At 39.1% G+C, this 16,027-nt stretch overlaps 1 protein-coding gene across 3 annotated transcripts in view; it reads right to left on the minus strand.

The window, feature by feature from the left end:
• Nucleotides 1–16,027, minus strand: part of LOC110442656 (synaptobrevin homolog YKT6-like) — a 105,748-nt gene that overhangs the window by 44,671 nt on the left and 45,050 nt on the right. For all 3 annotated transcript variants that reach the window (XM_021486362.1, XM_021486360.1, XM_021486361.1), the window contains exon 5: nucleotides 10,878–10,942. In XM_021486362.1, coding sequence (XP_021342037.1) covers nucleotides 10,878–10,942 — 65 coding nt within the window. The remainder of the gene's footprint in view (nucleotides 1–10,877; nucleotides 10,943–16,027) is intronic.

Genomic DNA, 16,027 nt, shown 5'->3' on the forward strand with positions numbered 1-16,027 from the left:
TAATTTTCCCTTTGGGGCCCCGCCCTGGCCCCAGGGGTGGGGGTAGGAATCCCAATTTTACAATTTTGAAGCCTCATCTACCAAGGATGATTCTGACCAAGTTTGAAAAAAATCCATCCACTGGTTCTTGAGAAGAAGTTGAAAATGTAAAAGTTTACGCACGACGGACGACGGACGACGGACGACGACGGACGAAAAGCGATTGGAATAGGTCACTTGAGCAAAGCTCAGGTGACCTAAAAAGGTACACATATTGTTGAATTCTCGCTATTTTTAGAGGAATAGAAAATTTCACATACATCTGATTAACAGAAAGTAGAACAACTTGGAATTCTTCTTCGTTTTAGAAATAACACAGTTCATTTTTGTTTTTACTCAATTCTCTTATCGTTGATAGTTAGCCGGAAATCTTAGTGAAGCGACTAATTTCAACTTTGTGATATAAGTTCGATCTTGTTTTCTAACGTACTTTTTTTGTTTCCTAAAAAATACGTTAGAAATTATCTTATTTATTATAATACATATCTATTGTAATAGTCGAAATGAAATAAATGTACATTTATACACATATGGAAATCGGATGCTGGTTATCACTTTTGTTGATCGTGAGCATGTGTGAAGTTTTCAAAAGTAGTTTCCTAATTATTTTCCAATTGTAATTGTATATGTATTATTATTCTTAAACGGAAGAAATGAAGTTTATAGCATTTGGTTTGGAACGCTGGCATTGAAAGAAACGTGAGATCAACAGATAGATGCGGATTTGTCTACGGAATATACGGCGGTGGCATTTTATATTATTATAAACGCTTTTGTGTGAAATGACATTCGTTGGAATTTTATTAAGTATTGATAATTCATAGTTTTAACACATATCAGGATCATTTTGACACTATACCAACGTATGAAAATGGATCACAACGTTAGTTTGAATTTTTATAAAGACATCGACAGATTCTGTGGATCAAATCTAAGGACCAGCATGGACTTAATGCGATTGATTTTTTTCTTCAAAAAGTATTATACATAGAAACAACATATATTTGTTAAAAGTACGAAAATATGACAAGAACTGAAATATTCTTACAGGAATATGAGCTGGTCTTAAGTTGATACTGTGAATGTAAATGTATATATATATAATTTCCGTGAAGGAATACTGTATATTAGACGAATTTAAATTTAAACCTAACAGTGTCAAAGGGATCATAATTAAAGAAATGCAATACAGTTAACTTTCAAATGTAGTTGGTTTAAAACTTCTTAATTATATTCATATTTAATTCTGATTTTGTTTTATATATAATTTTGTATTGCATAGTTACACATGAAATAATACGAATACTTGTTGTCTCCGATTGATACACACGGAATAAAATAAGATGAGGTAACTTGAAATTAGCGAAGTCCATGTTACAGGTAGGAGAAACCATATTAAACATTTATTTAAAGTGTATAAGACTTGTAAGGACCAATATTTCCATTCTGTTCATCATTTAATACAACCGTCTTTTCATTTTTCATTTTTATGAACACAAAAAAAACCACGAAAATTTGGGGAATTGTGTGGGCGGCACCTCGACGATACACACCATCTAATCAGTCGCATAATGCGGTGTATTGCGTAAGCACCGCCCATTATTACAGGAGGGCTACTGTGCTGAGGTGTGATTGACGTTTTAGACCAACCAATAATTTTGGGTGATTTCACAGTGCAGGGACAGTCGGCTTGTCTGCCTCGGTAGATTTTTCAATAAACTTATGTTGATCAGTAAACTGTGATAACATTTTATACAATGTATACTAAACGGAGACACTTATAATGATGTGTTAATTAACGTACCGGTCCTTTTCAATTATTATCTAGATTGTTTAAAGGGGAAATCGTATAATCTAGTCAAATTAACCGACACTTGCACATCGTAAATGTTGCCCCAATATACGTCTATTGGACAAAGACGAAATATTTATCACGTAACAAGGCAATGCTACTTTTTATTAAGCATAAATGGGTAATTTTAAATAGATCTCTTGGAACTCGTTTCTTTTTAAATATCTACTACAAGACGGGTTTCCCCNTAGCGCTTTCTGTTTGGTGTGCCAATTGTAACTGTACATCTGTACGGTATGTAGACAGGAACAGCAGCCACAGCAGACACATCCATGGCAGTAGTAATATACTGTATTTTCTCTGTCCAGACTTAATCCCCATCACCCATGATTGCGGGATAGTCACGGAGGGCTTATCAATGTAAAGCCGGCGGATCTACCTTGATATAGCCTTAAATTCTTTCGGTAGGTTCGGGTACTCTTTATTACATCAACAGACAACCGATGAAGGATTTTCACGAAATGTGACGACAAGGTTATAAATGCAAAGTCGTTATTTAGTAGCTCAAAATCTGAGCACATTACTCTCTCAACGGCAGATCATGATTATTTTAATTTACCAAAATTTGCATGAATATAATGCTCCCCGATATTGATCACAAGATTGCTTTAAAATTTGTTGCAGTCTCACAAATTTGAGTGTACCAAGATATTATACCAATATTATAAATACCTGTTTTAAAGATTAAATGCATAATTTATTTTTTATATATTTTTTCCAGTTTACAACCTGCAGGCAGTCAGATTCCCAATGTAGTACATACAGATGAGAGAGAGAAATAGATAGGAGCTTCTAGATGAGTCCATGCTCCCAGTATGCATCAATGATGAAAGATGCCAAGTTTTCTACAATTTACTCAAACTACCTGCATGTACAGGGAAATAAGCATTTTGAAAAGAGAGAATGTAATAAAACAAAATGTGTGAAAAGATTTGTTTTATTTATTTAAACAAGAGGCCCAGAGGGCCTGTATCGCTCACCTGAATATGTTTAAAATAATTGGTATGAAGTAAAGATATAGCACTCCATGGTAGGTGCTGTAAACACATATGAAATTTCAGAAAGATCCATCCAGTACTTGAGATATAGCGAGAACAAACTTCAAACAGAGCCCCAGCCCTATGCCCCTAGGGGGTCATACCCACCGTTTATACAAAATTGATTCCCCATGGCCCATGGATGCTGCAGACTAAATAAGGATAAAATCAAGTCATTCGTACAGAAGAAGGTATTTGAACAATTTGCTATGTTTCCCCTATCGGGTCCCGCTCTTCTGCCCCCAGGGGGGGCCACACTCACTGTTTATACAAAATTGAGTCCCTTCATTTTGCCCAAGATCCTCCAACCGAATCGGGAAGAAATCCCTTCATGCCTATGGTAGAAGAAGGATTTTAAAGGTTTACCTCTATTTCCCCTATTGGGCTCCCCCCCCCCCCCCCNCCCCCTCTCTGCCGCCACCAGGGGGTCAGCCACACTATTTAAACAAAAGTTGTTCCCCTTTACCTAAAGATGCTTCATACCAAATTTGGTCAAAATCCTGTCATTCCTACAGAAGATGAAGGATTTTGAAGAATTGGCTATGTTTCCCCTATTGGGCCCATCCTCCCTTCTGCCCCAAGAGGGGTCACACTCGCTGTTTATATGAAATTGAGTCCCTTTTGCCCAAGGATGCTCCAGACTAAATTAGGATAAAATCCCTTATTCCCTATGGTAGAAGAAGGATTATAAAGGTTTTACGTCTATTTCCCCTATTGGGCCCCATCCCTCAGGTCCAAGGGGGGCTACACCCACCGTTTATACAAAATTGGTTCCCCTTCACCCAAGGATGCTCCACACCAAATATGGACCAAATCGTTTCATTCCTACAGAAGGAGAAGGATTTTGAAGAATTTGCTATGTTTCCCCTATTGGGCCCCGCCCCTCAGCCCCAAGGGGGGTAAGACCCTCCGTTTATACAAAAAGTATCCCCTTTACCCAAGGATGCTCCACACCAAATATGGACTAAATCCTTTCATTCCTACAGAAGAAGAAGGATTTTAAAGAATTTGCTACATTTCCCCTATTGGGCCCCGCCCCTCAGCCCCCAGGGGGGCCAGACCGACCATTTATACAAACTTTGTTCCCCTTCCCCCAAGGATGCTTCTGACCATTTATGGAGCAAATCCTTTCATTTCTACAGAAGAAGAAGGATTTTAACTCTTTCCGTACCGCAAATCCGGTCCGGATTCCGTACAGGATGTCCTTACTAGACTTGCCCCCGCGCAAATAACAAAATAGGGGATTATCAATGTTGTTTTTAGACAAGGTGTAATTGCTGCAAGAATTAAACAGGCAACTGTGAACAGATATTGTTATTTTTTCAAATTGTTGTTTATAGACACACACTTCTTCATTTTCGCAGCATTATGACTAACTGGCAGCTAATTATGACTGAGAAATCGACATCTGTTCGGCAACAAACGATACGAAACCTTGTTTTCAAAACAGCGTTGTAGTGGAGGCTCCTAATAGGGATTAATTATTGTGTACGAATACGAAGTCGTTAGTTGTTTTTCTAATTACATGTAGATTTCGTTAGGACTTATATTAAAATATTCATATTTACTTCCATAAGTCTAAACAAATATTTGGTGAAGAATTTACGAGTGTTCAATTCAAATTAAGTTGCCGCCATATTGTTTATATTTGAATCACCAAACGCAAACATCTTACGGCAGATTCGAAAAACCACAGGTCACAAACTATCAATTGTGTACTTTGCATCTATAAAATTATTACTTTCAAACTGATGGGTGCTGATTTTAGCGACAAATAATTGTATTACGCGATTGTCGTGTTCTATAACCAGCTAAACATAAGACAAGTTTCAACAAAGTCTGTTGTCGTGTGTACACGACAACGGGGATGAGACGGCCTATTATTTTGTCGTCTGTACACGACAACGGGGACCTGGATGACATATTGTTGTCGTGTGTACACGACAACGGCACAGAAAGAGTTAAAGAAGAATTTGCTATATTTCCCCTATTTGGCCCTGCCCCTCAGGCCCCTGGGGTGTCAGACCCACCACTTTTACAAAATTGGTTCTTCTTCACCCAAGGATGCTCCACACCAAATTTTGTTAAAATTCGCTCAGTGGTTCATGACTTGTAGTGTAAAGTTGACAGACGACGGACGCTGCGCTATGGCATAAGCTCACTTTGGTCCTTCGGACCAGGTGAGCTAAAAATGTAGGAGAAAATCTTCGGACAAAAAATCTAATACTGAAATGAACAAAAAGCACAACTTCATATCATAATTATAAAGTATACCAAGTTTCGAAGTGATCCATTGAAAAATGTAAGAGGAGATTGCCAGACAAAAATCAAATACTGAAATGAACAAAGGGCAATAACTTTTGAAAAAATTGTTGAATCAAAATTATCTTAAGGGAAACACAACTAAATATCATGATTATGATGTATACCAAGTTTCAAAGAGATCGGTCGAAAAATGTAGGAGGAGATCTCAGGACAAAAATCAAATACTGAAATGAACAAAGGGCAATAACTTTTGAAAAAATTGTTGAATCAAAATTATCTTAAGGGAAACACAACTAAATATCATGATTATGATGTATACCAAGTTTCAAAGAGATCGGTCGAAAAATGTAGGAGGAGATCTCAGGACAAAAATCAAATACTGAAATGAACAAAGGGCAATAACTTTTGAAAAAATTGTTGAATCAAAATTATCTTAAGGGAAACACAACTAAATATCATGATTATGATGTATACCAAGTTTCAAAGAGATCGGTCGAAAAATGTAGGAGGAGATCTCAGGACAAAAATCAAATACTGAAATGAACAAAGGGCAATAACTTTTGAAAAAATTGTTGAATCAAAATTATCTTAAGGGAAACACAACTAAATATCATGATTATGATGTATACCAAGTTTCAAAGAGATCGGTCGAAAAATGTAGGAGGAGATCTCCGGACAAAAATCAAATACTGAAATGAACAAAGGGCAATAACTTTTGAAAAAATTGTTGAATCGAAATTATCTCAAGGGAAACACAACTAAATATCATGATTATGATGTATACCAAGTTTCAAAGAGATAGGTCGAAAAATGTAGGAGGAGATCTCCGGACAAAATTCAAATACTGAAATTAACAAAGGGCAATAACTTTTGAAAAACTTGTCAAATCAAAATTCTTTTAAGGGAGACACAACTTCATATCATGATTATAATGTATACCAAGTTTCAAATTGATCGGTTGAAAAATGTAGAAGGAGATTGCCGGACAAACAAAGTTTACGCCGGACGGACGGATGGACAACGCTATACCATAATACTACCGTCAAAAATCAGTCCTGCCGCTGTGTTGTAGCCCTAGAACGACTTCCAGCATGACGTCTGGAAGGGTTTCTTTAAGACTGGAAACGATTCAACATTCTTGCCACCACACTTTGAGACACCCCAAGGTCTCCTGCAACCTGAGGTTGAAAAATGCTAGCTTGCAGCATTCCGATGCCCCTATTCACTTCACCGTCATTTAACCATTCGTCAAAGAATATTCATAAAATTGATTTCCTTTACAATTTGAACAACACCTTACTTAGCCTAGATTAGCTTTTGAAAGGGGTGTTCACATGGAAAAGCATGCATGCGCTTTATGGTTGACTGAACACACCCACACAGAATGATTTGGAAGGCTAACATATGCCCAAAACAGTACGGAAGGAAAGTATAATATCCTTTCTATTATTTTGATTTTTTTTTCAATATATAGGTGATCCTTAGCAAAATGTGAGTAGTCTAGTTATAATTAAGATTCTAGACTTATGTGTAAAAACTGCTATGTCAAAATTAGACTGAAATGTAGAGTTGCTATGTTTATAGATTCTAGACTTGCTATATCTTTGCAAACCATGCTATGTTAGGTACTAGACTAACATGTATGGTTATTTTTATAGATACTTGACTTAATGTAGGTTATTGCTTTAATGGAAACTACTGGGCTCAACACTAGGTATAGTGCTACTGTCAGGGACAAACAAATGTGGTTGTTAGACTGACCTAGATTCAATACACTAGAAGGTTGCCCTGGAAGTTCAACCTTCTTGCTGTCTCTATGACATACCACAATGTGTACAATCCTGATCACGAAACTGATACAGTTTTTTTGTTTACACACATACAACAGCAACATTCAAGCTTTAAATAGATGCCTCTTGGTTATTCAGAAAAAGTTGTTAAAAGATTTAATTTATTTGACCCCTGTGACCTTGAAAATTGATGAAGGTCATTTTTGGGAACAAACTCGCCCTTCATCCAAGCATGCTTCTGGCCAAATATCATCATCCTAGGCCTTTTGGTTAATGAAAGGAAGTTGTTTAAAATAAAAAGTTGACGCTGGACGGACGTTTATCAACCAATCAAATTGTATTTCATAATTTCTTTCTATTTTGTAAATATGAAATTGTTGCGAGTTCAAGAGAGAGCACTGTGAGGGAGGGAGTCGAGACACGGACAGGAGAGAGTGGAGGTGCTGGTCTGATACACTGGACCAATGGACTTTCCCAACTAGGCCAGCACCAAGATATGAAAGTACAGACTTGTTGTAACATACTGACTTTTGTGTAAATTAATAAACCTAGCATAAGAAGAGAATCTGGACTGGACTCATTCCTTTGAACCTTAATTAACTACGGTACAACCACAAAGGGTGCTCGTCAGGATGTGGCTTATTCTACCATAGCTAATTCCCCAAACCAAGAACTAGTACTGTATAGCCACATCCTGATTGACCACCCGACCATACCTGCCAAGTGACCCGATTTCGTCAGGTTATACCCGGGATTTTAGCCCTTCACTTGCCGGGTTACGATTTTGACCCTGATTTCATCAATTTCGCCTGTTTTTACTCAGATTTTTTTTTGTATATTAAAAGTTACCCAAGTCACGTGGAATTCTCTAGACTTTTCCATCCTTTTTCATAAGAAAGACAATCTATTTCCTGTTTACGTTTCTCACCGACAGGTAAGTTGTGAGTTGTTTATATACGTACTAGAACTGTTTTTACAAAGGTTTATATAAAGACCATTGTTACTGAACTTACCGACAAGTAATTAGTCAGGTATTTTAAAGAATAATTGAGTTGTTTTTACAATTGTATTTATGTAGTATAGATCGTATTTTGGAGGTTACGTTATGTCTTCTTGCATTGAAGGAACAAGTCGTTATCGAGACTTGCAGAATCCACTACACGAAATGTTAAAAGAAAAGATAATTGTGCACATATCAAATGTCGTAGGAAAATGAGTTATAGTGTATAAGACTGGCAGTCGTGGACCAAATGCTGCGTCCGACACTCTTTGTAAATCGCATAGTTCAGTTGGATCTGGTGCTACAAACGACGTTACTAAGACATTCAAAAACATGCACAGGCATTTGATGATTTGTTTCTGTCAATCAAAATGATCTTGACAATAAGAATTCAAACCCTACTTGTATAAAACTGATATTTTATATGAGTAGTGTGTAACTTCTTATGGCCAGGACCATTTTTACTGACAGAAACAAAATGATATTTTATATGAGTAGAATGTGACATCTGATTGTCAGGACCATTTTAATTGACATAAAAACATGCCTGTGAAAACACAGTATCATATATATTAATATGAATTAAATTTAAACGTTGTGTTGTTGACGCATATTTCAATTTTTCAGCTTTGAATTTGGTATTGTGGATGAGGATCAGCTAGATCTGCTGGAAGAACAGTTCAATGAACTAGAACACTGACAGTAAGGGCCCCGTCTTGTGGCAACATATTCAAAAAGAATCGCAAGGAAGCAAAATATACATTTTACATGTACTATGATGTGAGTCTTGTTTCCTTCCACCTCCATATTTGCTGGGCTAACAGAAATGTAAATTCCGGTGCAATACTCATTTGTTAGCTTTGATTTGTTTTATTTGACCTTATATACCTCCTCCCTCAAGAGCCAGGGTCAAAGTCAAAGATCCACTTTGTCTTTGACCTTTGGACCCAAATGACCTTGACCATTAACCCAGTGACCCTGATCTTTGGTCAGTTGACTTATTCTTTAATTCCGACAAACTTTGCTTCATAATATCATAACAAAATGTTCATCAGTGAAAAATACAAAACTTGACCTTGACCCTTTAGACCCCGTAACCTGGACTTAATGTCAGTTGAGTGTGTTAAGTTCTGAACAAGTTTGCTACATAATAACATAAAATGAACTTGACCTTAAGTCAGTTGACTCCTTTTTAAATTCGGACCAACTTTGCTTCATAATGTCATAACAAAATGTTCATCAGTGAAAAGATAAAAAAAATACCTTGACCATTGACCCAGTGACCTTGCCCTTTGGTCAAATGACTCCTTGTTTAATTCCCACAAACATTGCTTCAAAGTGTCATAATGAAATGTTCACCAGCAAAATAATACTAAATTTTACCTTGACCTTTGACCAAGTGACCTTGACCTTAGGTCAGTTGACTCCTTGTTTAATTCTGAGCAACATTGCTTCAAAGTGTCGTACCAAAATGTTCACAAGAGAAAAGATGCAAAATTTGACCTTGACCTTTGAACCTAATGACCTTGAACCTTGAAAAAATACCAAAGTTATCAGCCAGGAACAAAATTTGTGGAGGGACAGACGGACAGACAGACAGACAGACAGACAGAGTAATTACTATAGGGCACCCGTATCTCCGATACGGGGCCCTTATATAGAATGTACCTTTTACATCATTTAAATATTTAAGTACTAAATTAATATCTACTTTTCTTATATTTGTTGCGAAAAAAGGACGTCGCGCGCTATGACCATCTTCTTTATTTTCAAAAGAGGGTCATCACCCTCTTTCAGTATATCCTGGGTTGGCAGGTATGCCCCCAGCCCCCAAGGTGTGGCTTGACACATGAGTAAAGATGTACTACCTAAGATGCATCTATTGTAAAAGTTTGGTTGGTCTAGCACTGATAGTTTCAGTGAAACTTACTTAAATGCAAAAACTTAATGTTGACGCTGACCTTGATCTTGCGACATTAATGAAATTCCTGTCATGTGTGTTCAATAAATAGTAACAATTTGAGAAAACCAGAGATGCTGTATTTATATAGACATTAATTATATATAAGTTGTCACTGGTGTCCATGGGAGTATTACTGGTATAACAGCGTGGCAGGTGATGATTAGAGGAGAGTCAACCAAACTTCATTGGTGGGGCTTAATTAAGAGTAAACCAAATATGGCCCTGAGTCTATTAATTCAAAAAGAAACAGATTAATAGTCAAACTAGTCTACACAATTATTAAATTGATGAGCATTTGTGCATATGCAGAGAGCCCAAAATAAAGTGTGATTAATTTTATGATTGAATACTTGAGTATAACAATTCAAAGAATTTGTTTTTGCTGTCAAATTCTAATTATATATTTATGTGTGTTACATAAATATCTATATTAAACAAGAGGAAGAGAGAAATAACATACACAATAACACATATAGCGAGACTGGAGATACCAGATGTGGGAATAAGGGAGGAGGTAATTAATGTACTTGATCAGAGAAGGGAGGAGGAGGGATGAAAAAGTTAAAAATTAAATAAAAATCACCCCATCATAGTTTTTTAGACTTAAGGCAACCAGCGACCCACAAAATCAGCCAGTGAAAGCTTACAGAGCATTGAACGAACCCACACAAAATTATCAGCGTCAGCTCACGTGACCATTGGCCTCTTGTCATTGTCAGTATGAGTAGTTGCAGACAAGACTTGAATTACAAAGGTTACATTTATGTGGCCATAACTTGTACTGCTAATACAGTTCACAATGTCTTGTGTCGATAAGTGTATTCATTTTCAAGCAATTTCGATTTTTATTTGGACAATTAAATTCCTAAGACAACTTTTCTGACAGCAAAAATAAGTTTGGGTTGCATTGACCGCTTTTTAAAATACTCACCCTGAGTTTGGCTTGCTCCACATATCTTTGTTATTGGGTACTTCTTTTTCAAATGTAGCCAGTATCTATTGAAAAGGAATATCTTAACTTTGAGCAGAATGATGATGAACAATCTAATATGAACTATTTTTTATAATTCAGTCTCATGTAAACTATCAATAAATAAGTATGTCTGTTTGGTTTCATTTGCCTTTCAATTGAAGGATGCCAGTTTTATGATATAACAAGAGGTCCAAGGGCGTTAGCGGTCACCTGAGTTATATTATAGTTACTAGTAGCTTAATTGCATTGTTGAGATGTACAAAATGTAGAAAACAACATGTAAACAAAGTGAAATACAATACTTGTCATGTCACCAAAGGATAAGAATTATTTTGCTATTGAGAATTATACCCTCTCCCCAAGGGAGAGCAGATGACCCGGGGAATGATGAAATTTACAATTTAGGTAATGGTAATTTAGGTAAGGAGCTTTCTATCCATGAACAATAAAACATCTGAGTGACTGATGAAGAAGGTTTTTTAACTTTTAACCATAATCCCCATTTGGGCCCTAACACTCCAGCCCCTGGGGATGGGCAGGATCTTATTTTCTCATACCATCTAATTGCCATCTGGCAGCATAATCATTCCAACCAAGTTTGAATAATTTCCAGCTGAAAATGTACAAAATATACCCCAACGTGTTATTTCCCTATATAAACTAAAGTCAACTTCTTTACCACCTCCCCAAAGGAGAATGGATGGCCCAGGGGTAATAAAATTGAACTAGAAAATGTCTGTAAGACATAAATGCCCCCGCTGCCATGTGAAATTAGTTTCAGTGTCCTATAAAATGTTACAACCACTTTGACCTTGATACCCTGAAACATGTACACACACAAGGTACTACACTTAAAGTTGATAAGTTTATTTAAATATTCATATGTTTTTCCGGAACCATAAGGATGTCAGAGGTATACCCATATTTGATCTTTATATAAAGTTTGATCAAAATCCGTGAAAGAATGAAGTTGCCAAGTGTTTAAATTGAATCAGTTGGTGATTTTCTATATATAGCAACAGTGACCCTGGCCTTGACCTTGGCACCCTGAAACACATTGAATCGGGACGGGACGGGATGGACATCGGGCAACACTATATGCCTCCCCTCCCCATTTTACGGAGGGTTGTATCTTTGTATAAAGTTTGACCAAAATGTGTCAAAGAATGAAGTTGTTAAGTGTTTACATTGAATCGTAACATGACTGGATAGATGTTTACCCCGAATCGGGACGGGACAGGACTGACATAGATTGTATGCATGGGGAATACTATACGCCACATATATCCGAAAGTGTTATTCTCCTATATAAACTATAGTTAATGTTACCCCCTCCAAAAAGGAGAACAGATAGCCAAGGGGTACTGAAATTTACAATTGAAACAAAGGCAGCCCCTGATGAGCATGCAGAGATTGACTATATAGTACCTCTGAATCTGGAGAAGGCGACTTTTGAAATATTGGTTAACTTTCCCTTTGGGGCCCTGTCCTGCCCCTTGGGTTGGGGCAGGAATCCCGATTTTACAATTTGATACCATCTTCCTCCAAGGATGATTCTCATTAAGTAAAACTAATTTCCTACTGAAAATGAACAAAATATACCCAAAAAATTTATTTACCTATATAAACGATAGTAAACTTTACCCCCTTCCCAAGGGAGAACAGATGGCCCGGGGGTACTGAAATTTACAATTTAAATAAAGCCTCTGATGAGCTTTCCATCCATACAGAGAAATAGTCCGAATTATTCTGAGGTTTTATCGACTTTTTCATATCGGTCTGTCGTCGATAAACGTCAGAACTCCGGCCCTCTATAATATGCAGGAAATAAGAGACCCGTGCCTGGAGCGCACTTCAAACTGATATTTTAGAAACAAATCGTCACTTTCACACACATGTCGCACATGGATCAAAAGATCTATTCTTTATGCACTAGGTGGTATCAATAACATATTTCAAAGATCATTACGAAAAGTATTTTCTAACGTTTTCTATACCAACCCATGTTTTTAATGGAAATTAGGCCATGAACAATGTCACATGACTTCACGAGATCTCGCGTTAACGAAGGTATTTCCCAACGTTATGACGTAGGCCGGCGAGGTTTTAGTCATGTGGCATTAGAAGGCGGGGCTATCAAAAAATTAGAGTAAAACAGAGTAAGTTTGAAAAAATATGTTTTTAGTGATAGTATTGGTTGTTTGAGGCATGTTATGTGTGTTCATCTTGTGCATAAAGAAGATCGTTCGATCCATGTGCGACATGTGTGTGAAAGTGACGATTTGCTTCTAAAATATCAGTTTGAAGTGCGCTCTGGGCGCGGGGCGCATATTTCCCGCATATTATAGAGGGCCGGAGTTCTGACATTAATCAATAAAAAAAGTCGATAAAACATCAGAATAATTCGGACTTTAGAGAAATTGACTGTAGTACCTCTGAGTCTAGAGAAAAAGATATTTGAAATATTGGTTTACTTGAGTTTTTTAAAGTAAAACCAATTTTCATGATGTAATACTTACCATAACTTTAGTATGCATTAACAATACATACACCCATCTTTGTAGCCCAAAAACAAAAGATTCAAATATCCCGACCTCCCTACCGTCACGTAATCCATATCTCAACGACAGAGCCACGGAGTGAACTCCCATCCTCAAAACCCTTTTATGGAGCCTAAAGACAGTCAGGATGAAGAGGCGAGGGGAAGAATACATGGTGGGACTCCATAAAGTTATGGTTAGTATTACATCATGAAAATTGGTTTTACTTCAAAAACCTCAATTTCATTTCAGTAGTAATTACCATAACTTTAGTATGCAAATTCGTCTTACTGTAGTGGAGGCTTAGAATCCAGGCAGACCAGGCTGACAGAGCGAACTCGAGACATGCTCAAGGTAGGGAAAGGTTCAAGGAACCCAAAAAAAACGCCCCTAAAGTATTTAAGAAATGGAATACCTCCCTGTGCAATGAGCAGGTGTACCACCGAGGTGCCTGATAGCATACTAGTTAAAAATCACTGAATTACTGTAAAGGCACAGCCACAGACTGTGCAACCACCACCGGTCCAATGGAATACAATCCATCGGAATGAGAAGCCAAGAACCGGAGATAAAAATCTGTGAAGGTAGTCTGTCCGCGCCAGAATGCAGCGGACATGACCTACTGGAAGGAGGATCCATTCAGAAGGGCCCATGACGCAGCAAGGGCCCTGACCTAATGAGCTCTCACCTTATATAACGTCCCAACCTGATCATATGAGTGGTCATAACCATACTTGATGACCTGACAGATCCATCCATCTAGACACTGACTGAGAGGATATATCCTGCTGACCTTGCTTAATGGGCAAAAACAGACGAGATCGAGGAACTCCCCCCCCACACCCCCCCCCGTCAATCCTCCTTCGTTCGACCCGAGGCCAGGGCAATAAGAAATACCGCCTTGCAGGTAACAAACTTAAAGGAGGCAGACACTAAAGGCTCATAAGGTGCCCGCATCAGCGATTTGAGCACCAGTGGCAAATTCCACTGTGGAGCCAACTGCCGGACCCTGGGCCTGTCCAACCCAAACCCCCTAATCAAGGCAGAAAGAGAGGAGGAAAAGCCTACCTCCGGCCTACCATGTACAGAAAACACACTGACAATCGCCGTACGATAGTCAGCGATAGTGCCAGGGGCAAGATTGCTGTCCCTAAACATCCAAAGAAGGAAGTCCGCAATCACCTGGAAAGTAGCCTTGACTGGATCAACCTCCCTGCCGACATATCAATCACAGTAAATCTTCCATCGTGACTGGTAGACGGCAGATGATGAGGACACAATTGATCGAGCGATGCGATCTGACCCTTGAAAAGCTAGCCTTAGCGAGGCCTACTGAGATACCTTCCACTCGTGAAGGTGGAGGATCTCCGGACGAGAGTGCATTGTCCTGGACCGAGGCTGGCGAAGGAGGTTCGCTCTGAGAGGGAGAGCCTGGGGCTCTTCCACCAGAAACGACAAAAGCTCCGGAAACCAAGGCTGCCTCGGCAGGGAATAATGATGCTCCCAAAACTTCTACAGCACCCTACCCACCAGGTTGAAGGGTGGGAATCAGCCCAATCCAGAGACAGGGCATCCACGGTCGAAGCCTTCCGATCTGGAACCGGATAGACAAAAGTTGACAACTGATTGTTCAGTGAAGTGGCAAACTGGTCTATGTGGGGCCTGTCCCACACCTGACAAATTCCCTCGAAATTGAGGGATTCAGTTGCCAATCTGTCAAAACCAGCCGGCGACGCCTGGAAAGAGTATCCGCCAGAACATTCAACCTGCCTGGAAGATGCTCCACACAAATTGTCAACTGCATGTCCTGGCAAAGAAAAAGAATGCGAATAGCAAGGGCATACAGGGTGTGAGACCTGGTTCCCCCCTGTCTCTCCAGATTTGCGACAACTGTACATGTACAGTTGTCCGTTGCCACCAAACCACCTTGGAATGCAGGATCTCCCGAAGAGACTACAGAGCCAACAGAACAGCCCTCATCTCGAACACATTGATGTGCTCTGAGAGCTGTTCCCCAGACCAATCCCCTGACCAGCAATGCCCGTCGAGGTAAGCTCCCCACCCCGTCATGGACACATCAGTGTACAGAGTCATAGTGGGAGCCGGCATGGAGAAAGGAACCCCCCGGAGAACATAGTCGTGATGAGTCCACTAGCATGCGAACTCCTTGGCCGACTGGTTCAGAGGAAGCCAGGCTTCCCAATCCCTTGACAAGTTGGCAAGGAGAAACATCTGGAGAGGCATGATGTGAAGACTCCCTAAGGGGACCATATCTGCCAGGGCATTGAGATAACCCAGAAAACTGAAACTGACGTACCTGGACTTGAGACCCGCCAATGAAGGTCAGGGCAAAAGCCCTGGCCTTCTTGAACTTCTCCATCGGTGGAAGGGCTAAGCCGGTAACTGCCGGGATGCTGCCGCAACCCAAAACCATCTGCAGGCTGGTAAGAGTGGCCAAGGGAGGGTTGCCCGCAGTATACCGAAAGCCAGGGGAAAACTGAGGCCGGAAACCGGCCCCCTGTCCAGCAAACCCAACACCTGCGGGGAACACCCCACCCCCACCCACCC

This window comes from Mizuhopecten yessoensis, unplaced genomic scaffold, assembly GCF_002113885.1.
Source record: "Mizuhopecten yessoensis strain PY_sf001 unplaced genomic scaffold, ASM211388v2 scaffold716287, whole genome shotgun sequence".
In the NCBI taxonomy this organism is placed as follows: domain Eukaryota; kingdom Metazoa; phylum Mollusca; class Bivalvia; order Pectinida; family Pectinidae; genus Mizuhopecten; species Mizuhopecten yessoensis.